The sequence below is a fragment of the Pollachius pollachius genome, assembly GCF_949987615.1.
Source record: "Pollachius pollachius genome assembly, chromosome: 4".
NCBI lineage: Eukaryota > Metazoa > Chordata > Actinopteri > Gadiformes > Gadidae > Pollachius > Pollachius pollachius.
The window spans coordinates 33,170,107-33,196,948 of NC_136937.1; the positions used below are offsets into that span (position 1 = coordinate 33,170,107).

Below are 26,842 nucleotides of genomic sequence, written 5' to 3' on the forward strand. Positions count from 1 at the left end.
TACCTTAGTCGTCTTCCTGCTGTGATGAAGTGAGCCACACCAAACTGTCCGACTCATAACAAGGAAATGATGAACCAACCAGTTGGACCAGTTCCCCTCCCAGTTCATACTCCTCCCAGACTAACATGCTAAGGCAGCTGTTCAAAGAATAATAACTTTATTAAAATGCGAACAATTGACAGAGAGCTGTGATGCGTAGAGGCTCAGAGAAAAACCTAGAGACACTTGATGGTTGAACCAGCATGTAGACACTCAGTCACTGAGTCAGCTGCTTCTCTACAGCAGAACCAACAGAACATAGATACCATGTTATCAATAAAGAGACGATAAACATCATGAATAGAAGCACATCATGTAGAAAAGGCCTCCTCTGCTCTGTGTCTGCTGAACTCTTCCATGTACAATCCTCCTCCATCCTTTAAAGACATCACCACCTTGTTCATATGAACACTAGATTTGCTTCAGTGTGAACGTATGAATCAGTATAATCTATACAATAGATGGTTGATTTCTCTTTTCAGAAGAGCAGTGTACTGAGTAGAGTGTCCTCAGAGTACAAGATACTCAGAGTGCATAATACTCTAGAGCAGTGGTTCCCAACCTTTTTTGACCAGTGTACCCCTTGCGCTGGTTTCCATGTTAAAAGTACCCCCTCTCTCATGTGTGATTATTCGCCCTAATGTGTTCTTATATTTAACCCTTTGTCTTTATATCTAATCCAACTGCTCATTTAAATAATACCATCTACAATTATTGTGAGTGAAAAAAAATAACTTTTATTCAGTTTAATGAGACACTTGCGCTTGCTTGTCTTTCAAAAGCTTTGACAGTTCTGGGGGCAGTGTGGCAACAGCCGCCACCAAGCTGCTCTCCACATTCAGTCGGTTTCTCTGCTTGGTTTTGATGTGAGTCAGGGCTGAGAAGGTCACCTCACACATGTTAGTTGATCCAAAAGGCAATAGTTAACCCCAGCTCAGAATATTCCTTTTCAACTTCACACACAAACTCAGTCAGTGACTTTTCAGCATGTGCCATCTTTGCACACGATCAAAGGACAAATCCACCAGGTTTTGCTGCAGTCTGGCAGGAAGGCTGCCGCTGCCCTCAGTCCCTCTGAAGGGGTTCCTCACCCAGTCCAGTTGCTCTGACTTTTCTTCGATGTCATGGAAGTACTGGTTGAAGTCAGTTTTGAGTTTGGAGAGATGTGTTCTCATGATTTTGACCATAGGATTTTTTTCAGCATCAGTGGTGGCAAGATGGGCTAGTGGAAAACGAGTGGAAAACAGCTCACATCTCCATTGTCCCATTTCTTCTCCCACAAGGTGACTTTATGTATGAATCCATTCACTTTGTCATACATGTTAAGTATGTGTGAGTCCTTGCCTTGAAGTGACAGGTTGAGTTCATTCAGCTTGAAGAAGACATCGGCAAGATATGCAAGGCGTGCAACCCAGCCTGCGTTCTCAAGTTCCCCTCTCAGTTCATATTCCTCCCAGGCTAACCGCTTATAGGCGGCTGATTCATTCAACTCCAGCTGTAGTAAAGTGGGACATTTTGCTGTAAGTGTACATGAATCATTTAAACGTCTTGAGAGTATTAAACTAAATGATTTGACACAGGGTCCATTGTGAAACCCTCGAAAAGGTGCACCGCAGCACCACCTGCTGGTGAGAGGATGTCAGTGCGATTGGCTGCCCTGCAGAACACGGACCAGTCGTCACCAGTGACCTATGTGTTGAGGTGGTCACGGCAGAGTTAATTCCCCTCGAAGGTCATGTCCCTCTCATACGAGGGATGCTCTCAGATATAGAGAAGGGCTACACTACCGCAGAATGATGCAGGCCCACAGAGAACAAGACCCAGTACAAGATGACGTCTAAACACCTTCACAAACAAAGATGGCCGTCTTCCTGTATAAATAATGTAATCATAATACCGCACTACAAATATAACAACTGTCCATTCTGTCCTAAGTACCTTTAAAGTCACCACAGGACACTTGTGATTTAGAACAAATCCTAAATCAGAGGAAACATATATAACCTCAACCTGATGCTTGACTTTACATTGACATTATCATTATTCACTTCAACCTGACGCTTGACTCCTGGCTGGATGTTTCTGGGTTCGATCCCCAATGCCCACAGTCTAAGAAGTAGCATCCTACAGAGCAGGAATCTACAAAATCATTCAATAGCAATTTTGACGAATAGCAATGCATCCATACATTTAATAAGGTTTTTAACCATCACCCTATTAATAAGATTCAAAGTTATTCATATTTATAATCTATCACGGATCAGAGTGGACTCCAGTACCTTAGTCGTCTTCCTGCTGTGATGAAGTGAGCCACAACAAACCATCCGACTCATAACAAGGAAATGATGAACCAACCAGTTGGACCAGTTCCCATCCCAGTTCATACTCCTCCCAGACGGACATGCTAAGGCAGCTGATCAAAGAATAATAACTTTATTAAAATAAGAACGAAGGACAGAGAGAGAAAAACCAAGAGACACTTGATGGTTGAACCAGCATGTAGAGACACTCAGTCACTGAGTCAGCTGCTTCTCTACAGCAGAACCAACAGAACATAGATACCATGTTATCAATAAAGAGACGATAAACATCATGAATAGAAGCACATCAAGTAGAAAAGGCCTCCTCTGCTCTGTGTCTGCTGAACTCTTCCATGTACAATCCTCCTCCATCCTTTAAAGACATCACCACCTTGTTCATATGAACACTAGATTTGCTTCAGTGTGAACGTATGAATCAGTATAATCTATACAATAGATGGTTGATTTCTCTTTTCAGAAGAGCAGTGTACTGAGTAGAGTGTCCTCAGAGTACAAGATACTCAGAGTGCAGAATACTCTAGAGCAGTGGTTCCCAACCTTTTTGACCAGTGTACCCCTTGAGCTGGTTTCCATGTTAAAAGTACCCCCTCTCTCATGTGTGATTATTCGCCCTAATGTGTTGTTATAATTAACCCTTTGTCTTTATATCTTATCCAACTGCTCATTTAAATTATACCATCTACAATTATTGTGAGTGAAAAAAAACAACTTTTATTCAGTTTAATGAGACACTTGCGCTTGCTTGTCTTTCAAAAGCTTTGACAGTTCTGGGGGCAGTGTGGCAACAGCCGCCACCAAGCTGCTCTCCACATTCAGTCGGTTTCTCTGCTTGGTTTTGATGTGAGTCAGGGCTGAGAAGGTCACTTCACACATGTAAGTTGATCCAAAAGGCAATAGTTAACCCCAGCTCAGAATATTCCTTTTCAACTTCACACCAAAATTCAGTCAGTGACTTTTCAGCATGTGCCATCTTTGCACACGATCAAAGGACAAATCCACCAGGTTTTGCTGCAGTCTGGCAGGAAGGCTGCCGCTGCCCTCAGTCCCTCTGAAGGGGTTCCTCACCCAGTCCAGTTGCTCTGACTTTTCTTCGATGTCATGGAAGTACTGGTTGAAGTCAGTTTTGAGTTTGGAGAGATGTGTTCTCATGATTTTGACCATAGGATTTTTTTCAGCATCAGTGGTGGCAAGATGGGCTAGTGGAAAACGAGTGGAAAACAGCTCACATCTCCATTGTCCCATTTCTTCTCCCACAAGGTGACTTTATGTATGAATCCATTCACTTTGTCATACATGTTAAGTATGTGTGAGTCCTTGCCTTGAAGTGACAGGTTGAGTTCATTCAGCTTGAAGAAGACATCGGCAAGATATGCAAGGCGTGCAACCCAGCCTGCGTTCTCAAAAACAACCGCAAGAGGGTGCAAGTGCTCTTTCAAGAAAGCAGACACCTCGGCTCAAGTTCGAAAAGCCTCTGTAGGTTTTTGCCGCGAGACAACCAGCGGACGTCCGTGTGAAGCAGCAGCTGATCGTGCTCTGCCCCGCTGGCTTGACAAAGACTTTGAAACAATCAGTGATTCATAGGCCTGGACTGAATGTAATTAATCACCTTAACTGCGTCATCCATAACAGCACTTACCTCAGGGCTCACCCTTTTGCTTGCGAGAGCCTCCCGGTGGATACCCCTTGATTTCGGGGTTCACCATCATGACACGCCCATGCAGCCCACGCAGTTTCCCTGTCATTGCAGCCGCGCCATCAGTGCAGATGTGACTGCATGACTTCCATTCCAGATTGTTATCTTTAAAAAGGCTGTCAATCAACTGAAATATTCCTTGGCCGGTTGTCTGTCCCGTCAGCTTCTTGCAAAACAGCATATGCTCATGTATGTCCGACTCTTCTTTATACCGCACAAAGGCCAAGAGCTGAGCCTCCCCACTCACATCTAACTGCAAAGCGAACTGACCTGGTCTGTTCATTTTATTGACCACCTGCTCAACAATATTAGTGGCCATATCATCGATCCGACGACAGACTGTGTTGTTTGATAATGGAACGGTTTTCAGCACATCTGCTGCTTTCTTGTCCAGCATAGTTTCAACCAAAAGTATAGCGGCAGGGAGAATCAGATCTTCGGCAATTGAATGTGTTTTTTTGGACTTAGCCACAAGTAATGACACAGCATAGGAGGCCTCCAATGCTTTGTTTGACACATTTGCTGCTTTCTTTAGTGTAGTCTGGCTTGACTTCAATTCAGACATTTTTCGTTTGAAAAAGTCCTCGTTCTTACCTACATTTCCCGCGTGTTTGGTGCTCTGGTGCCGCTGCAGATGGGCTGGTTTCATTGAATCATTTGACAGGACTTCACCGCAAAAAAAGCGCTGAGGCTGAGGTGGATCAGACGATGTACAACTAAATCCATACAAAATGTATTTCTCGTTGTGCTGCCGGTGTTTGGTAGTGGTCTCTTTATTCCTTTTTTCACTTGGCTCCCCTGTGCCCGCATCCGGGGCGACGGTAGCAGTAGCGGTAGCTGGACGTTTACTTCTGCCTAGCCATGCATCCATGTTTACAGTCGGTTTGCGGCTAAAGTTAGCTAGCTTCAACGCGCAACCGCATCAAGAACGTGAACCTTATTTTTAAAGCGCAAACGTGAACTACAGGCGTCTGACGCATAGGTCTGACGTCGCCACTTTTCACATGATGTGCATTGTAGTGTTACAATCACTGTGGAAGAACTGTTGATCGCGGATGCGAAAGTAGACTTATGGGCTTATTAAAAATTCATAATATATATATAATTTTCTTTTGGATGCTGTAGGCTAATTTATAATCTTTCTGCGTACCCCCTGCAATACCCTCACGTACCCCTAGGGTACTCACGTACCCCCGGTTGGGAATCACTGCCGTAGAGTATACTTCTTTGTGGTTGCATTACCAGCAGCCACAGATGCAACATTGTAGCCAGTGAAAACCACAAAGTTCTGACGTGTCAGAACTTTGACGTGTATATGGGCAGATTTAGAATAATTTGTTGCGAAATGTTGCAAATTCATCTTCGGTGTTCTTTCTTCTCTATGCATAGCGCATCTCGTCGATATTGCTGTTTCGTGCTGCTAGCCTTTTAGTGAGATCAGAGTGTTTAGATGGACAGTAATAAAAAATATCTTTGGTAAGATGGATATAAGAAGAGAGACCCGCAGTGAATTCAACCCGGTCCACTTGACATCGGGTAGGTGCATGACAGTGGTACCGTAAAAATTCAATAGCCCGGGCTTTTTTTTGTTCAGCAAAAGATAGGAAACTCTTGCTCAGCAACGATGGGAAATACTATCAAATGTATTATTTAAACCAGTATGAATATTAGTAACCATAGGTTACCAGGCAATCGAATAACGCCTGCACGCATGCTAACACACACACACACACACACCCACACACACGCACACGAGTTGGGAGTCGAGCGGCGGCGTTCTGCACAAGCTGGGGGCTTTTCGTGGTGAGTTGGTTAAACCAGAGATCAGCGCATTACGCCATCTAGTGCTGACGATGGGTGGGAGGGCGTCTCCGCTTCCGCTGCGGTTCACTTTGGTCTGGCTTGAGCAATGTCTCTCAGATGAGAGAAGGCGGTTCTGGGGATCCTTCTTACATGTTGATCATAAGAAAGCATCGGGCCCAACAGAACCCCCAGACTCTGGACCCAGGACCTCTGGGAGACAGTGGAGCCATCACAGTGTTACCCCCCCCTCAGCTCCCCGCTTCCAGGGCAACCAAACTAGAAGTATGTTGAGGTACTCTAACTCAAGCTACATGTAGTTACGCCCTTCATGGAGGGTCTGCTGAATGAGGGGGCGAGGGCTCAGAGACCCAGGCCGCGTTCGCCGCGCCGTGAAACCCAGGAGCCAAAACAGGAGTCAGATCCCAGGGTTCGGATCCCACCGTCTTCGCCGAAACAGTCGGTGAGCGTTGCGCTCCACTCCGAGCGCAGGGCTCGCCCTCCCGGTGACGCTGAAGGGCCTGTTGGTGCTCTGATGGACCTCAGGACCCAGGCACACCGGCGGGCGGCGAGGTGTGTGTGGATGTGCGCAGCTCTGTGTGGGCAACTTCACTCCCTGGTTGAGGAGCGGAGGGGATAGCTGGGCGGGGAACGGGACTCTCTCGGCCGACACAGGACCTGGTCCCGCTCACCTGGGGGGTCCACAAGACTTTTATTGTTTTAGCTTTTTCTTTCTCCTTTCTCCTGTTGGTTTCATATGCAGCACACTTGAATAATTAAACTCAAGAGTGACTTGAAGAATAGTTTATTTTACTGGGTTCTGTAAACATACACAGACAATGCGACACATTTGTTAACGACACGTTCTCTCCGCCGTGTCTCAACACTGCTCTGCAACATGTGTAGGTTTCACTATGTCCATTTGCATCCTAACTAATTACTACACAGTTCACAAAAATACATATTAATGCACATGGTAACTACTAACAATGGAAATACATAAAAGAAAAGTACATTGTGGCTCCTGATAATCAGTTCTTAACCTTGGTATACAAAGTCAACAAACCCAATCTACATAAATGTACTGCCCACGGACCCTAATGGCACCGGGAGAAGATTAGCTTAGCTGCTATCTAAGAAGTTGCTTATGACGGCATTGCGACCCTTTAACACAACATTCACGGCAGAGGTAACCAGCCAACTCTTCCCCACATATCTGTATCCTTGCCAAGCTCATTCTTATGTACATTCATTACTCTTATATTGCTTGCTTACCTGTAAACATACACAAACATTGCGACACATTTGTTAACGACACGTTCTGTCCGCCGTGTCTCAACACTGCTCTACAACATGTGTAGGTTCCACCGGACAGAAAGTGCACAAATAGGTCAAAGCCACCCTGTGGCGGAAAAGAGGTACTTCATGCATTACATTATATGCCTGTGTAAGATAAGTGGAGCACAATGTCAACGTTAAGATGAAACAAATAACAAGAAGAATGACCGTTAAACTAATGATGGCAAAAATAAGGACTTCACACAATAAAATAAAATATAGATATGGGGGGTGTACTTATCTAATAGACACTATTCTCACACATACAATTCAGGTTATGATGGGACCCACCCCACACCAGGTCCCGTACTACCCCCAGACAAGCACCCGGCCCCCACAGACAAGGAGCTAGCTCTCCCGGACCAGGACCCGGCCCCACCAGACCCAGACCCGGACCCTTGTGGGCCAGGGCCCAGCTCCCACAACACCTAACCCTACCCTCCCATGCATCTGTCTCTCCACAGCCATAGCAGCCTAACCTCGGGGCTCTTATGGTGAGGATTGAACATTAGATGAGCTCATATGCGCTCATCTAATGTAAGGGTCTCAACATATAAAACGAGGCATTGATAGCTTTGTTAGTGTACAGATTGTTTATTAAAAAGGACATTTTATACACACATTACCATCGGTAATTCACCCGTCGTCGCCATCTTGTTTTTAAGACTCGATCAGTAGATTGACGAACACAGAGATTGTGACATCGGTCAACAAAACAAAAGCTCTGTTTTCGCCAATCTACTTATCGAAACTTCTGAAAATATACACAATATTGTAGTATGAACATGTTAAGATTAATCAATCAATAATTAAAATACAGTTGACATTAGAAATATAGTTTTTGTAAAACCTGCTTAGTTAACCTTAAGGAAGATCTTCAAAGTCTCTTCCTTTCATGGTTTAAGATCAACTTTCAGAAGTGTAGCACTGGGATTATAGTTGAGTACATGACAGTACAATTTAAATCAGTAAAACAAAAAAATCATACATACATGTTAGTGTACTGTGTGTGTGTGTGTTTATATATACATGTGTGTTTATTCCCTGTGCGTGTGTTTATATGCATATCTGTGTGTTGGTGTTCATATCTGCGTGTGTGTTTGTGTGTTCATATCTGCGTGTGTGTGTGTTCATATCTGCGTGTGTGTGTGTTCATATATGTGTGTGGCTTTGTGTACGTACGTGTATGTCTGATTATAAATGTGTGCGTGGTGTGGGCATGCAGTTGCACGTTTATATATGCAGGTGTGCATGTGTGTATATTTGAGTGTATATATATATGAGTGTGTGTGCGCTCATGCGTGTGTGTTCATATGTACGTGTGTGTGTGTGTTCATATATATGTGTGTGTGTTCATATATACGTGTGTGTGTGTGTTTGTTCATATAAACATGTGTGTCTGTGTGTGTGTTTCTATATGCGCGCATGTTTGTGTTCATATGTACGTGTTTTTGTGTGTGTTAATATATGAATGCGTGTATTCTTGTGTGTCCTTAGACTCGGAGAGAGAGAGAGAGAAAGAGAGAGAGAAACTATAACTTACACAGAGACGCTGAGCCACACTGCTGAGGCCCCTCCTCTCCCTCGCCCTTCCTAATCCCCCAGAACCCAACCCTAGGGAGGAGCTCCTCCTGGGTGAAGGAGGACCAGAAGGTGTGGAGGTGTGTCAGTGTGTCTGAGGACCCTCCTCCACCTGGGGACACTCTGTAGAAGGACAGAGAGCCAGCAGGCCGGTCCAGATACACTCCTACTCTGGTAGAGCCAGCGGGGGGGAGAGGGATGAATGTTCTTCTACCGTTGCCCTGGGCAAAGTAACGATCATCACCACAATCAAGACACCAGGACTTGTTGTTCTGTCCAAACCCGCAAACCTCTCTGTATGTCACTCCTATTTCAACACATCCTTTCCTCTCTACCTCCCAGTAACAGCGGCCAGTCAGAGCCTCTCTACCCAACACCTGGGACTGGCAGTCAAATCTCTTTGGGCGATCCGGATACGACTGGTCCTCTCCAACCCACGTCACCTTCCTGTTGTCCTCAGACAGAGAGAGGTCTCTGTGGGCCGTGTTGGGGTCCAGTGTGAGTTCACAGGCATCTGAGGGAGAACAAGACATGATGAGCTGCTGAACCATTCTTCATCATCATCATCATCATCATCATCATCATCATCACTAGTCCTGTTGTCTTGCATTCTTCTACTTCATGTTTCTCGTTCATCTACTCTACCAACATTGATTTAGAAAGTCTAAATAATATCAGAGCTCCTATAGTGGACTTGTTTAATATAGCTTTAGAAATAGTAGTGCATATTGTTTATAAAATAATTTAAGCTAAACCTAAATGCAAATCCCATGTGTGTGTGAGTGGCTGTCCCAGTCAAAACATTGAAGCCTAAAAAGAGGTATAAACTGAATCTACTCCCGCAATATTTACACTACATATACCTGTGCAAATATTATACAACAAAACGTTTGGCATGATGAACATATTGCTCCTCTGAAAAATCTAAGCTATAGTCAACATACTTTTCAAGATATTAGACTTTGAAAGGTTCCAATACACATCCATTGTAATCCACCTGTGTAAACCACAGACTGAACCAGCTGAGCTCACATACAGGCTGGAAACTAACTGTTGGTACAATAGAACTGGTTCATACATATTATACACAGACATGTACACATACATACATACACTTACACAAACATACTAGACATTCATAAACACAGGGAATCACAGCTATGCATACGTATACACAAGTCCTTCTATGTGGATGGTCATTCCATTTCAATAGTTAGTAGTGTGTGTTGTGATGAATCAAACAGACACTTACACTTCTTTAGAGCTGGTTTCAGCCTCCACGCTCCACCGTGCTCCACACTGGGGGGGAAACAAAGTGAGAGCATCATGTTGAAACATTCACCTTCATCATCTGCTGTCTCATCACTTTCTACACAACATGAGTTACACACAAGCTTCATCTAGCAGCGGCTTGAATCCTTGAAGGAGACTTTGTCCCTGAGTGGTGAGCTGTCCTCTCCATACCTGAGAGTGTCCAGTCTCCAGCGTGAGTCCTCCAGTCCAGCAGAGAGCAGCGTAGCTCCAGAGTCTCCTGGGTGATTGTAGCTCAGGTCCAGCTCTCTCAGATGGGAGGGGTTGGAGCTCAGAGCTGAGGCCAGAGAAGCACAGCCTTCCTGTGTGACCAAGCAGCCAGACAACCTGCACGCACGCGCACGCACACACACACACACACACACACACACACACACACACACACACACACACACACACACACACACACACACACACACACACACACACACACACACACACACACCATTTATTCTATCCGGTTGAGAGCAGTTCGTACTAAAGTAACCACATTTATGAAATGTATTCATTCCATATTGAGGACAAGTAAAAGCTTTATTTATACTTCATGGAGACAAAGCTGTGTCACCCTGTCTGAGAACAGGAAGAGGAAGTGGGGAGATGACATCACAGACAGCAGAACTTCCTTCACTTGGATGTGAAAGGATCTTAAACAAATGCACCTGTCTCAATAGCTACAACTCAATGAGATATTGTTTGGTTGGAGTCAGGAGAAGTCTGCTGTGTTTGGTACGCTAAGACCGTTTCTTCATAGGTTCTAACATTGTGTAGAACCAGGGAGTGTTTTGTCAGCAGGGAAAAGAGCAACAGAAATGCATCAGGCAGGAGCAGCACTTACTGGAAGCCAGAATAACCAGTTTGCAGAAGAGGCTGATAACTGACCTGAGAGTTTCCAGTTTACAGTGTGGACTCCCCAGTCCAGCAGAGAGCAACTTCACTCCTGAATCCTGCAGATCATTGGTACTTAGGTCCAGCTCTCTCAGACTACAGGAGTTGGAGCTGAGAACTGAGGCCAGAGCTTCACAGCATCTTTCTGACAGATGACAGCTATTCAGCCTTCAAACAAAATAAACATGTTTAAAATACAAGAATAACAAGAAACTGTGTTTAAAATAACAAATGTTACTTTACTTAACATTATGAAAGAATTGTGTTGAAATATTTTACGAGAGATGTTTTAATTATTTAACAAAAATATATTAGTCAATACATTAGATCCTTATCTTATTGTATATTTTGTGTAAAATGTATGGTATTTAATAGTTGTTTTGTAGGGTTTGAAAAGCGATTTGTACATGCATATGACATTCATTTTAGTATAGTGTATTGTATTGTAATACATGTTATTGGTGCATGTAGATGTTTTGTATGATAAGTTTTATTCCAATATTATGTACATTGTGTTAAGAGGAGAAAAATATCAGAGCGAGCAGGAAAACAGTTTGCGAGCACGAGAGCAAAGACAGCATTTGTGGGTGCAGGGGTGTCAGTTGTGTTGTGCTTCACTTTACGTGCGCGCTCAATGAATCCTTTCTGCCTCACAGGCTTTATTGTTGCTCTCGCTATCAGAGAACTGCTGAGCGCAAGTGCAGTTAAAGTGTTTACAATAATAATTTGTGCGCACGGATGTGTTAGTTGTTTGCCTGCACAAAGTCATGTTTGCTTGCGCCTTTTGTCAATGATATGCCGTCATAAACGTTGCAGGCATGTATGGGCTCAGTGTTGCAACACAATAGACTCTTCGCTCTTAACACGTGCAAGAAAAAGTCCCGGTACCATTATAGGGAGTGGAGAAGACTGAGGTTTCCGTCCAAAACATCCCAGACACAAACAGAAACACCAATAAAACCGGCCCCACATACACTCTCTCCCGTACTCCTTTAACCGTCAAACAACTAAGAAGTAAATGTATAAACATCATTTAGCTGGGCGATCTCTACAGAGAATAAAGTACTATCCTCCTTTGTCTCTTCCCTCTCTCTCCTTTTTCCCGCTCACTCGTGACCTCTCACCCTTCCCCAGATGACCCCAAACTCTCGATATCAACCAATCCTATTGGTTGAACCCAAATATCATCAATATAACCAAATGTACTGAGCAAGGTAAAAAAAAAAAAGAATAGTGAGTTGACTTATATTAATAATGAAAAGATAATTATTGATGTATCCTACATATCAACAATAACTTATCGTATACATGAAGAGCTTTTAGAAGTTAGTCTCTTCACCCTGGTTACACAATATTAAAAATATCTTTCTGAAACCTATTCATATTTGTGAATAAACGTTTTGTACGTCTATTAATGAATACTGAAGACATATAAAGCTTTTAAAAATAAATTTTGTTTGACAATTACAAGTTTCAAATCATTTTTATGAAAATGTTGCTGTTGTGGCTTTCAGGAGGTCTTAGGGATAAAACTAGGGGTCTCCGACCTTCCCAAGACCCCCTATATTTCACCGTGCTCTCAACCATCAACGTCCTGTATACAGGGGACACTATCAGTTTATTTTGGGTTCATATTTATAATTAAAGATTTGCAAGCTTATGGATATATTAGAATATCCACCTCAACAACAAGGGGTAGCCTTTATATGATATTAAAGTCATGAATGTGATCATCACAGGTACTGAGATATAAGCTGAGTTATATATCTCTGACTTTGAACATTTATTTGTAACTGTTTTCACATTGATTAAAACTGACCTGAGAGTTTCCAGTGTACAGTGTGGACTCCCCAGTCCAACAGAGAGCAGCTTCAGTCCTGAATCCTGCAGATCATTGGTACTCAGGTCCACCTCTCTCAGACTAGAGGAGTCTGAGATGAGAACTGAGGCCAGAGCTTCACAGCATCTCTCTGACAGCTGACAGCCATTGAGCCTTTACACAAAATAAATAGAACATGTCAGGAACTGCGATCAAAACAAGGGAAATCTTTAAGTTATTCCATAATGAAGAAAATATTAGTTTACCAAAAATTACTAAATAATTAGATGTATACATTTTCATTATATATTCAACGTAAAATGTTAAATAGTTATTTATTTAAGTTGGGATTGAAAATGTTTTTTGAATGGATACCTCTTCTATATTCTATTGTTCTGAATACTCTTTTGTGTACTGTAATACATTATAAGTTAATAGGACAACAGTGATGTTTTGTATTTTATTATAACTAGTATGTTAATAATGTTATGAGTAGAATAGTAATACATGTTGTTATAAACCTACAGGGATCTTTTGCATATTATTTAAACCTTATATTCCAGTTATGTTTATATTGTGCATTGTAATACATGTTATTAGTGAACCTACAGAGATGTTTTGGAGGCTTTGACCACTGGCAGCAGCCTCAGAAGACCCCCCTCTGATGCAGAGTATTTCTTCAGGTCAAACACGTACAGCTGATCTTTTGATGTCAGTAGGATGAAGGCCAGAGCTGACAGTTGAGCAGAAGAGAGAGATTTTCCGGAGAGACTTCCTGATCTCAGGTAGTGTTCGATCTCCTTCACTAGAGAAAGGTCGTTCAGCTCATTCAGACAGTGGAACAGATTGATGCTTCTCTCTGGAGAGAGATCTCCATCTATCTTCTCCTTGATGTAAGACACTGTTTTTGTATTGGTCAGTGAGCTAGTTCCTCTCTGTCCCAGCAGACCTCGTAGGACAATCTGATTGGTCTCCAGAGAAAGGCCCAGGAGGAAGCGGAGGAACAAGTCCAGGTGTCCGTTCTCACTCTGTAAGGCCTTGTCCACGGCACTCTGGTAGAGGAGGAGGAGTTTATCTTCCCCAGAGGTGGGTGGTTCTTCTGAGAGCAGATTGACACCATCGTTGATGAAGGACAGAAAGACATAAAGGGCAGCCAGAAACTCCTGGATGCTCAGATGGACAAAGCAGAACACCTTGTCCTGGTACATCTCACACTCCTCTTTAAAGATCTTGGTGAACACTCCTGAGTACACTGAGGCTGCTCTGATATCGATGTCACACTCTAACAGGTCTGCCTCGTAGAAGATCAGGTTGCCTTTCTCCAGCTGGTTAAAAGCCAGTTTTCCCAAAGAAACAATAATCTTCCTGCTCTCTGAACTCCATTTTAGATCTGTTTCAGCTCTCCCATGATACTTCCTGTCCCCCTGTATCTACTGAACCCAAAGGAAGTAGCTGTACATCTGAGTCACGGTCTTGGGCATCTCTTCTATCTGGGATTTTTTTAAGATGTCCTCGAGAACTGTAGCAGTGATCCAACAGAAGACTGGGATGTGACACATGATCTGGAGGCTTCGTGATTTCTTGACATGGGAGATGATTGTGTTGGCCAGCATCTCCTCTCTGAATCTCTTCCTGAAGTACTCCTCCTTCTGTGGGTCGGTGAACCCCCTCACCTCTGTTACCATGTCAACACACTCAGCAGGGATCTGATTGGCGGCCGCAGGGCGTGAGGTTATCCAGATGCGAGCGGAGGGAAGCAGGTCGCCCCTGATGAGGCTTGTCAGCAGCACGTCCACCGAGGTGGACTTTGTGACATCAGTCCAGATCGGGTTTCTCTGGAAGTCCAGAGGAAGTCGACACTCATCCAGACCATCCAAGATGAACACAACTTTGAACCCTTCATATCTGCAGATTCCTGCTTCTTTGGTCTCACTAAAGAAGCGATGAAGAAGTTCCACCAAGCTTAACTTTCTCTCTCTCAGTAAATTCAGCTCTCTGAAAGTTAAAAGAAACGTGAAGTGTATGTCATGGTTGGCTTTGCCTTCAGCCCAGTCCAGAGTGAACTTTTGTGTTAGGATGGTTTTACCAATGCCAGCCACTCCAGTTGTTATTACTGTTCTGATTGGTTGATCTTGTCCAGGTAAGGGTTTAAAGATGTCTTCACACTTGATTGGTGTTTCTTCCTTGGCTGGTGCCCTGGAAGCTGTTTCAATCAGTCTGACCTCATGTTCTTTGTTGACCCCTCCACTGCCTCTCTCTGTTATGAAGAGCTCTGTGTAGAAGTAATTCAGACCCGTTTGATTTCCTGCTTTAGGGATTCCCTCAGAAACACACTTGAACTTCTTCTTCAAATGAGACTTGATTTTATGTTGGCACTCAACAGCAGCAGATCCTACATGAGAATGAACAGAAGACATCAGATAGTGGATTGTGACATCAGTTGAAGCATGTTAATATTTCCTGTAAAATGATCAACTTCATAATATTTACTGACTTCAGTACTTGTGGTTCGAGAAGCTGGTATTGGATACCTTTTTTTCTTTTTTGTTTGTTATTTACACAGCAAAATCATTGGTCTAATGATAATAACAATGATAGTGAATCAGTGGAAATTAACTTCATATACTGATATAACAAGATAGTGCTGCATCTCTTCCCCTTATTCCACTTAGTTATTCTGCTGTTGATTTGCCATTTATTGTTTAACATTCTTTAACCTGATGGACGCACGATAACCTTTCATATCTGGATCACACCATTTAACTTCATACCCCACAATAACCCTGCATATCCGGACCAAACCATTAACCTGATCGAACCACAATAACCCTATATATCTGGATCAAACCATTTAACATGAAACCCCCACAATAACCCTACATAAAGATCAAACCATTTAACCTGATACCCCCACAATAACCCTACACATCTGGATCAAACCATTTAACCTGATCGACCCACAATAACCGTTCATATCTGGATCAAACCATTAAACCCCCAAGAAGAAAGGTATCTCCACATTGATGAATTATAAATGAAGAGGAGGAGGAGGTTTACCCATAGACCGGTCTCTCTTCATGGAGACACAGCTGGGTCCAGGGGAGTCTGCTCTCTCCTGCCTCCTTCTGAAAAGCAAGAACCATCTGGAAGTTAGGATTTGTGGATGTTATTTCATTTGATCATTTATTGCAGGGCTCCTCAACTACTTTCTCATGACTTTTGATTTCAATAATCTTTCTCACCTTATTGAAATGGAAATTTAAGGGGGGGGGGGGGGGGGGGGGGGGCAGAAAAAGTTATTATGACATTTAAGCACTTACATGTTGCCATAAAAGCACACTAAGTACCCTTCATACTGTGCATAGAGTGTTTATTTACAATGCGTTTAGCTAACATAGAATATAGAGCAGTCAGTTTCTACATTTCTACACAGACCTGTGTTATTCTTCATGGATAATTTGTTTCAACAAATCACTTCACCTCCTGAGATAATTTCAAACAGATTCAATAAATGGGGCCATTTGAAAGACATTGCGCCTTTAAACATTAAACCTGTAAAGTCTGCCACAAGTCGTCTGAATATTAATTTCATTAATTTGATTGCTGGGTCCAGGGGAGTCTGCTCTCTGCTGCTGCTCTGGGCTTCAACACAACACAACACAAACGCACGCACGCACGCACACACACAGCTGTTACTAAGACTAATGATGGAGTCATGATATATCATTGCTGAGATCTGAGATGGACAACAGTCACACACACACACAAACAATCTATTGTTTCCTTCTGACTTGTAAACATCAGTATCAGTAGAGTCTCATAACAACAAACTGGTCTGTTTTCATCGTCTGTTTGAAATTCCTACCTCTTCTCTCTGGAGGGGCGTCCATCTTTAAAGGTAACAGGTGGATCCATAGACAGGTCACTTTTCATGGAGACACAGCTGGGTCCAGGGGAGTCTGCTCTCTCCTGCCTCCTTCTGAAAAGCAAGAACCATCTGGAAGTTAGGATTTGTGGATGTTGTTTCATTTGATCATTTATTGCAGGGCCACTCAACGACTTTCTCATGACTTTTGATTTCAATAATCTTTCTCACCTTATTGAAATGGAAATTTAAGGGGGGAGGGCGGGCAGAAAAAGTTATTATGACATTTAAGCACTTACATGTTGACATAAAAGCACACTAAGTACCCTTCATACTCTGCATAGAGTGTTTATTCACAATGCGATTAGCTAACATAGAATATAGAGCAGTCAGTTTCTACATTTCTACACAGACCTGTGTTATTCTTCATGGATAATTTGTTTCAACAAATCACTTCACCTCCTGAGATAAATTCAAACAGATTCAATAAATGGGGCCGTTTGAAAGACATTGCGCCTTTAAACATTAAACCTGTAAAGTCTGCCACAAGTCGTCTTAATATTAATTTCATTAATTTGATTGCTGGGTCCAGGGGAGTCTGCTCTCTGCTGCTGCTCTGGGCTTCAACACAACACATACACACACACACACACACACCAGGGATGGAAATTGACACCCGCCACACGCCATTTGCGGGTGGATTTGTATGGTGGCGGGTGAATATACCAGTAACAATAGAGATAATATGCCGGTATCAACATTCGGTATAGTATGCTAGGCTAATTATTGACATATAAAGAAAGAACTACTAGAGAAAGCAATGTTGCGTTGAGGAGAGTGTAGCTGAGACAGAGTGTAGGCCAGGTACAGGTGGCGGATGATAGTACGGCTGTCATCCCCAAAAAGAAGCGTTGTTTTAATGAGAGATGGCGAACATCGGACAGTGGGCAACACCGTGACTGGCTGGTGTTTGACGGGACGAGCCAGACAATGTTCTGTGCTCTCTGTCGTAAACATGCTTCGGATGGCCACAGGTCCAATAGTTTTGTGAGTGGGACACAAAACCTAAAATTGGAAGCCGTGAAGGACCACGAGTCCTCCAAAAGTCACCTTCATGTTTTGAAAATTGCCAAGGGAAAATCAGCGCCCGAAACCACGACAGCGATCAGGACGCTCATTAGCCTCAAAACAGCCCAGCTTGATAGAATTCTCTAAGCTGTACTATTTTGAAATGCACACGCAATTTCCAAAAAGGGAAGGCCATTTCAAGACTTCGAATGGCACTGCACGTAAGTTAATTTTTTATTTTCTATTAGGCCTAATGCAATAGCTTGTTGCTGCCCAAAAACGAGCATGTTGGGTAACCTTAGAGCTCTGCTCACTTGTTTGGCAAACAGCTGCTTTCTGTCAGTCTGGTCAAAACAGATGTCAAGTGTGTGTGCTAAGATGTAGGGCTGTCCCCAATACCATTTTACAGGCTTCGAATACTCGTTGGATATTCTGAGCGAGTATTCCAATACTTGTTCAAAAACAGCATTAATAATTGAACAGTAAAAAAGTCGGAGTTCCTTACTTTGCTGTTGTTCCGTTCCAAATCAGCTGTCATCTGCGCCATGGTAGCCCTTACAGGAGCTTATCAATTCATCCCATAACGTGCATATAAATCCATACAAAGATCCAATGTTTAGTCGTTTGTGTCCATATTAAATCCATCATTGACCGGGTATTCCTTAGACAAAAGCCAGTCTGTGAAGACGCAATAGCAGGGCTGCATAGCGAACGTACACAAACAGATACGCTAACGAGTTCATATATATATATATATATATATATATATATATATATATATATAGTTTAATGTATTCTGACGTTTTTCAATGTGTCTTGCACTTATACAGTCATTGTTTCTTGTCCTTGTTTCTTCATAGTCTGTTTTCAAATGTTTAATTTCGAATGCATAGTCAGAGTATGAGTCTTCCTATACCGAGAGGATACATCTGTTGCATTATAGGGGCAGATTTCATTATACATCTGGTTGAATTGAAGAAATTAAAAGGCCAGTGCACTGAAAAAACAAATGTTCCTATTGACTTATGATGGTGTAGCCATGCATGTTGTTTTATTGTTAATATGTCAATTTGTTTTTTATTGAAAATACTTAGTATAGATGAATTATCCCCAAACTTGTCATCGTAACACCTTTGAAATAAAAATGACTTAACATGGCAGATACCTGTGTATTGTTTATCATATGCGGTAAGAGTATAACATTTTCAACTCAGTTCCTTGGTAGCACCAACTAACAATAAAAATCACTTCTGATGGAAAAAATGATGTGCATGAAAAACACTTTTCTTATCTATTGTTACTATTATATTGTTTAAAATGTCTGCATATACTAAAAAAATATATAGCGTGTAAAAAGTGTCTGGTAAAAAAGTTGAGTGGCTGGCAGATTTTTAAATCTACCTGCCACAGTGGCTGGTGGGCAAAAAGGTTAATTTCCATCTCTGACACACACACACACACACACACACACACACACACACACACACACACACACACACACACACACACACACACACACACACACACACACACAGATGTATGGCACATGATGTATCACTGCTGAGCTCTGAGATGTCAGTCACAGATATAGAGATCCTCTTCTTACCTCTTAGCTTTGCTCTGGCGGCCATGTTCCCCAGACAGAGTGGTTTTAGAGGTAGGACCCCCCTCCTCTCTCTCCTCATCCATAGTAGACTGGAGACCTGGACACAAACACAACTCCTTATGAACTTTAGCTGTTCATTGACAGAGAATATCATTGTGGCTGTGTCACACTAAAGCATTATGGACGTCACGTCATAGATCATAAATATGACCCACACGACAGGGTCTACCGGAAGGGGCGTACTCACGAGCTCTATTAAACTGTAAATCCCCAGTCCCTACGCACATAGATTTAACTTAAATATCAGCACATTCAAAGGACTTCTGTCACGTCCTTCTTTTAATTGGAGTAGCATCAAGACAATCGAACGGGTCAGAAAAGAAGAGAAACATGAACAAACGATGTATTCTCTACAGTAAACTCATTATTATATACCAGTAACCTAAAGACAATACACACACACACACACACACACACGCACACACACACACACACACACCAGCAGCTCAAGAGTCAAAAGTAGAGCAAAAGAGAGATTAAGAGGAATAAGTACACATGATACTGGCTCAGTATGAGTATAAGTATACAGGATACTGGCTCAGTATGAGTATAAGTACACAGGATACTGGCTAAGTAGTAGAATAAGTACACAGGATACTGGCTCAGTATGAGTATAAGTACACAGAATACTGGCTCAGTATGAGTATAAGTACACAGAATACTGGCTCATTATGAGTATAAGTACACAGGATACTAGGTCAGCATGAGTATAAGTACACAGGATACTGGCTCAGTATGAGTATAAGTACACAGAATACTGGCTCATTATGAGTATAAGTACACAGGATACTAGCTCAGTATGAGTATAAGTACACAGGATACTGGCTCAGTATGAGTATAAGTACACAGGATACTGGCTAAGTAGTAGAATAAGTACACAGGATACTGGCTCAGTATGAGTATAAGTACACAGAATACTGGCTCAGTATTGTAGTGTTTGCGACACTGCCGTATATGGTATTGGTCATGACGTATGTACACGAAGGAGTCTGACATGCATTGCTATCCCTGAGATAAAGAATCAGTTCTGATAAACAGTTGTCCACTCGTCTTAGTCATACGGTAACCTACAACATCACATTGGCGACGAGGGTAAATATGGAACTATAAAGTCCGGAAGAGAAGAGGAATTTACAACCTCTCGCAGACTGCGGTAGTTTAGCTAGCTTCACAGTTAGCATAGCCAGCATTCCGAGGACTGAGTGGCCTACGCTACACGCGGCTCTCGTCATGTCGCTCGCGCACACTCCTGCACTCCATGCATTTGACTCAGAAACGGATCCAAGCTCGGTGGGACCGCGATGGACCAAATGGGTGCAGAGGTTTGAAAACTACACTACTGCTGTCAACATCAACGGCGATGCTAGGCTAAAGGCAATGCTGCTGCACCTAGCAGGAGAGCGCGTATATGACATCTATGACACGCTCGCAGAAGAGGGAGACAAATATGCGGACGTAAAGGCAAGGCTTGGAACGTACTTCACCCCCAAGAAGAACACTCAATATCAGGTTTACATGTTCAGAAAGGCAGTGCAACTGCCAGGCGAAAATCTGGACACATACTGCACTAGACTACGCATGCTTGCAAAGAACTGTGAGTTTGCAGACACTGACAAAGAGATCAAAGCACAGCTGATTCAAAGCTGCACTTCAACCAGGCTGCGCAGACGCGCGCTGAGAGAGCCTGACAAGGACTTAGATGACCTTCTCGACCATGGTAGGTCGCTAGAACTGTCCGAACAGCAAGCAGCGGGCATGGAACAGATAGCTACTGCATCAGTGAATGTGATCCAGCAGAATTGGCGGCCGAGCCAATACACTGGGAGAGGCAAGCCCAACAATAATTGCAGAAACTGTGGAGGACAATATCCACATGAAGGAGACTGCCCGGCACGGGGCAAGGACTGCAAAGCATGCGGTAGAATGAATAACTTTGCTCGACAATGCCGATCTAAGCAACGAGGATCAACCCAAGGGCTTGAACCAAAAGACGCAGACAGAGAGAAAGGTAAACAACACAGACGCAAAGTGTACAATGTGACCAGCACAGGGCAGAATGATGATTGTAACTCGTCTAGCAGCGATGAAAAATATGTGTTTATAATAAACAGCAACAGTGACAATATGCAGCCACAGACACGCATCAAGCTCAACGATACCAAGATATCAGCACTCATAGACTCTGGAGCTGCCGTGAATATCATCAGTGAGTCTGTTTTCAACACAATGACTCCGCGCCGGCAGCTCACCACAGTCAGCGTAAAAATATATCCTTATGGCTGCACCAACCCGCTGCCCATAGCTGGAGCATTTAACTGCGACATAGAGGCAGGGAACAAAAAGACTAAGGGCATGTTCTACGTGATGGAGGGCAATGGCTGCTCTCTGTTAAGCTACAAAACAGCTGATGAGCTTGGCCTGATTAAAATAGTCAACAGGGTCTCCTCCACAAGCGGCACAACAGTTGCAGACGAGCTGGTGGACAGTTATCCAGAGCTCTTCCAGGGAATAGGCAAACTGAAAGACTTTCAAGTCAAGCTACACATCAACAAAGACGTGCAGCCTACCTGTCAGCCACACAGACGGGCGCCATTTCACATCCGGAAAAAAGTTGAAGATGAACTGATGAAACTCGAGAATGATGACATCATAGAGACAGTCACAGGCCCCACGCCATGGGTCTCCAGAATTGTGACGCCTCCCAAACCAAAAGACCCGGATAAAGTGAGGATCTGCGTCGACATGAGACAAGCCAACACCGCCATACAGCGCGAACGCCACATCACACCCACCATGGACGACGTCATCCATGAGCTCAACGGAGCTACTGTCTTCTCCAAGCTGGATCTGACTGCCAGGTATCATCAGTTAGAGCTCCACCCGGCCAGCAGATACATCACGACCTTCACCACACACCAAGGTCTGAGGTGATACAAACGCCTGAACTTTGGAATATCGTCTGCAGCAGAGGTGTTCCAGAACGCAATATGCCAGACACTACAAGGAATCAGCGGTGTCAAAAATCTTACTGACGACATCATCATCCACGGCAAGACACAGGCTGAACACGACGACACCCTCGGAGCGGTGTTCCAGAGACTGAGAGAGAGAGAGGTCTCACACTCAATCGCAAGAAGTGTGATTTTGACAAATCCAGCCTTGAATTCTTCGGATTCATTTTCTCAGCAGACGGGATCTCAGCAGACCCCAAAAAGGTCACCGCCATCAAGCAGGCCAACGACCCACAGGACCCGTCGGAGGTGAGAAGCCTTCTCGGCATGGCAAACTACTGCGCGCGATTCATACCAGACTTTGCCACCATCTCCGCACCACTACGCAAGCTCACAAAAAAAGACACGCAATAGAGCTGGGGACCGGAGCACACTGCTGCGGTACAGACCATCAAGGACAGCCTCACCAGTGACACAGGCATGGCGTTCTTTGATCCAGCTAAGGACACAAAAAGGGGTGAGGCACACCACAGCATATGCCAGTCGTGCTCTGAGTGACGTGGAAAGACGTTACTCACAGACTGAACGGGAAGCATTGGCCATCGTGTGGAGTTGTGAACATTTCCCCTTATATATCTACGGAAACCCCTTCACCTTGGTCACAGACCACAAGGCCCTCGAAGTGATCTGGAATAACCCAAAATCAAAACCACCAGCGAGAATCGAGAGATTGGGACTGAGACTCCAGCCCTACAACTTTCGCGTGGAGTACCGGAAAGGCGCAGAGAACCCCGCCGACTACATGTCACGTCACCCCATCCGGACACCAATGGGAGAATCTACAAGAGCAGGGAAGGTAGCAGAAGAATATGTGAACTTCATCACCCACCATGCTACACCCAAAGCAATGACCCTCGCCGAGATCAGACAAGAAACACTCAAGGACTCGATACTACAGGAGGTCGCTTCCTACATCAGACAAAACATGTGGCACAGGATCACTGACAACACCCAGCATGCTGCTACTCTGAAGAAGTTCATCCAAGTCAGCGAAGAGCTGAGCGTGCTGCCCAGCAACGACATCATCCTCCGAGGCACGAGGATCATCATCCCAGCGTCCCTTGAACGCAGAGTGTTACAGTTAGCCCATGAAGGACATCAGGGCATTGTTAAAACAAAGACACTTCTCAGGTCAAAGGTATGGTTCCCCGACATCGATCAGAAAGCAGAGCAGACTGTAAAAAAATGCTTAGCATGTCAAGCAAACACACCCATAGCCCAGTCAGAGCCCCTGAGAATGTCACATCTACCAGAAGCCCCTTGGCTTAATGTCAGTGCAGATTTCTATGGCCCCCTCCCTACGGGAGAGTATCTCTTAGTTATTATAGACGAGTACTCACGCTACCCTGTAGTTGAGATAATAAGGTCTATTTCAGCTAACACAGTTATCCCAGTGTTTGACAAAGTGTTTTCCATGTTTGGTATACACCAAGTGGTCATAACTGACAATGGTCCACCATTCAACAGTGAACAGTTTTCCAAGTTTTCTGACTGCCTAGGTTTCCATCATTGGAAGATAACACCGCTCTGGCCTCAGGCCAACGCGACGGCAGAGCGTTTCATGCGCACATTCGGGAAAGCCATCCGAGTGTCAGAGACTGTGAGCATCCCGTGGAAGCAGACACTCAACACATTCCTCCGTGAGTATCGCTCTACGCCTCACAGCACCGCTGAAATATCACCGGCCGAACTTGTACTACGGTACAAGATGCACACAAAGGTCCCCACACTCACCTCAACCATCGAAAAGAACCTTGACCACACGGTCAGAGACAGAGACAACACAGCTAAGGCCAAGATGAAGCGCGACTCAGACGCACGCCGTCACGCGAGACCACGCCCCCTCATTCCTGGCGACACAGTGCTTCACAAACAACCCAAGCACAACAAGCTTACCACACCCTACAACAGTGAGCCACATACTGCTTCAAAAGTGAAGGGCTCAATGGTCACAGCGACCAGAGATGGACATTCCATTACGCGCAATTCATCTTTTTTCAAAAGGGTGAACCCAGAGATACAGGACATTACATCAGATCCCGACGAAGAGGATGATGGTGACACTGTCGCTGGTGCCTCACCAAGGCCACAAAGGTACCCCTCCAGAACCATACGACAGCGCCCTCCGTACCTAAGGGACTATGTGTGAGATGTTGGTCAAAGGCAATATGCCAACATAGTTCATGTTGTTGTCAGTAGACATGACGGCTTCTTCTAATGCCTGATCATACCAAATACACTTGCACTTATTTTGTTATTTGTTCTTTATTTTGTTATTTGTTTTGTTATACACTTGCACAGAGATTGTTATGCAAATGACTGGGAATGTTATAGCACTGGTTTAATACATGTATGAGACATTTGAAACCAGAAATATGTGTACTGTTTGGTACTGTGTGAAATGTTATGTTGTTTACTAGAAGCCACAAGTAAATGGTAGCCTCATCTGTTTACAATGCATAAGTTCATGTATGCCCATTCAGGAATGTTGTGACGTTAAAAAAAAAAGGGGAGTGATGTAGTGTTTGCGACACTGCCTTATATGGTATTGGTCATGACGTATGTACACAAAGGAGTCTGACATGCATTGCTATCCTGGAGATAAAGAATCAGTTCTGATTAACAGTTGTCCGCTCGTCTTATTCATACGGTAACCTACAACATCACAAGTATGAGTATAAGTACACAGAATACTGGCTCAGTATGAGTATAAGTACACAGGATACTGGCTCAGTATGAGTATAAGTACACAGGATACTAGCTCAGTATGAGTATAAGTACACAGGATGTGTGTGTGTGTACTGACTGTGTACTGTGTGTGTGTGTGTGTGTACTGGTGCGTACTGTGTGTGTACTGTCTGTGAGTATTGTGGGTGCGTGAACTATGTATGTACTGTGTGTGTACTGTGTGTGTGTGTACTGTGTCTGAGCTGTGTGTGTACTGTGTGTGTACTGCGTGTGTACTGCGTGTGTACTCTGTGTGTACTGTGTGTGTGCACTGTGTGTGCGTGATTGTGTCCACTGAAATCACTACAATCAAGGGGTTGATGGAAGTGACGTCTGCTGTTGAAGTCAAAGCTGCGTTTCCTAGACATTATATTTGTCTGTAAGCTACAAATGGTTCAACAAGCAAAACTCGAACTGAGTTGAAGGACAAGAGGTTTTATGATCGAAGATTTATTCAGCAATATAGGCCTAAATAAGTCCCCCTAAAACCATATGTTCTATTATAACTGAACTAATGCGGTCTGGACCACAATAAAGCGTTTAAATGTGTCTTTATTGCATTTTCACAAATAGGGAAAAGGTTTCACAAATCTGAAACTATGTTTTATATAATGTATAGCCTCACTGTGATAATCTAGTCCAGATTTGAAGAGTCTAGGTGTAGTGGTTTTCAATCAGGACTAGTTCTAAAATGGTCCAGATGCAAAAACAAAGCAGCGAAATCTCCCCTTTTTGGTATTTAAACTAATCAAAAAAAGGTTACATAAATTGTAAACTGTGTTTTAAAGACTGTTTAGACTCTCTTAGATAATCTAGACCAATTAAAGCCGCTTTACCGCGACTGAAGAGGTTAAACGACGAAGAATCAGTCGCTCCATGCCGCTCGTTAAGAATCCCTTAACCTTTACCTAACTGCCGAATCAGATGGTTCGAATCGGAGGCCAACTTCAGCGTCGTAGTCGATACGCACACATTTTTAGCTTGTGATTGAATGTGATCAGCACATTCAAATGACTTCTGTCACTTCCTGCTTTTAATTTGGAGTAGCATCAAGACAAACGAATCACTTGAATATTGAAGGCGTGTGTAAGCAGTGTTCAATTTACCACATGGGTTAGAAAAGCAGTGAAACATGAACTAACCTTGCGTTCTCTACAGTAAACTCATTATTATATACCAGTAACCTAAAGACAATATAAACGGTAGTAAACTGGTTGATCATTATTATATAGCAGTAACCTAAAGACAATATAAACGGTAGTAAACTGGTTGATCATTATTATATACCAGTAACCTAAAGACAATATAAACGGTAGTAGACTGGTTGATCATTATACTCCAGCAACCCAAACACAATATAAACGCTAGTGAACTGTCGACCTTCCTTACCTTATCTACTCCAGCATTAAAATGCGTCCATACGGTATAAAGTTGTAAAAGTATAAATGTAGGGGAAGAAACGGAGGTTAAAGTCTTTATAAAACAATTTAATCAGGTGAAAGGTTTTAAAAGCGGAGGAAGAAGGGCTGCTCGCTGCGACAGACAGTTAGATGAGGAAGTCAAGGAGCCGCCACGCTCAGTGAATGTCACGTGTTTTCGGGGAAAACGAAGCCACGAAGCGCGCGCACACACACACACACACACGCACACACACACACACACACACACACACAACAGCAGCTCAAGAGTCAAAAGTAGAGCAAAAGAGAGATTAA

At 43.5% G+C, this 26,842-nt stretch overlaps 1 protein-coding gene and 1 pseudogene across 5 annotated transcripts in view; both read right to left on the minus strand.

Moving 5' to 3' along the window:
- Positions 1-26,666, minus strand: part of LOC307074315 (uncharacterized protein) — a 143,305-nt gene extending 116,639 nt beyond the window's left edge. For 2 of the 4 annotated variants that reach the window (XM_079734364.1, XM_079734360.1), the window contains exon 1: positions 4-63. Coding sequence is in view for 1 of the 4 variants with exons in the window: in XM_079734363.1 (XP_079590489.1) it covers positions 19,330-19,412 (83 nt within the window). In the remaining 3 variants the exon portion in view is untranslated. Of the gene's footprint in view, positions 1-3; positions 64-19,329; positions 19,427-26,516 lie in introns of those variants that run through there. The other 2 variants (XM_079734363.1, XM_079734362.1) reach the window with 2 other exon arrangements.
- Positions 6,949-26,842, minus strand: part of LOC307074325 (NLR family CARD domain-containing protein 3-like) — an 80,345-nt pseudogene continuing 60,451 nt past the window's right edge. Inside the window, exons 4-11 of the transcript XR_013812803.1 lie at positions 16,656-16,769; positions 15,848-15,915; positions 13,400-15,182; positions 12,791-12,964; positions 10,966-11,139; positions 10,237-10,410; positions 10,025-10,071; positions 6,949-9,286 (exon numbers count right to left, since the gene is read on the minus strand). The product of XR_013812803.1 is annotated as an NLR family CARD domain-containing protein 3-like (transcript). The remainder of the gene's footprint in view (positions 9,287-10,024; positions 10,072-10,236; positions 10,411-10,965; positions 11,140-12,790; positions 12,965-13,399; positions 15,183-15,847; positions 15,916-16,655; positions 16,770-26,842) is intronic.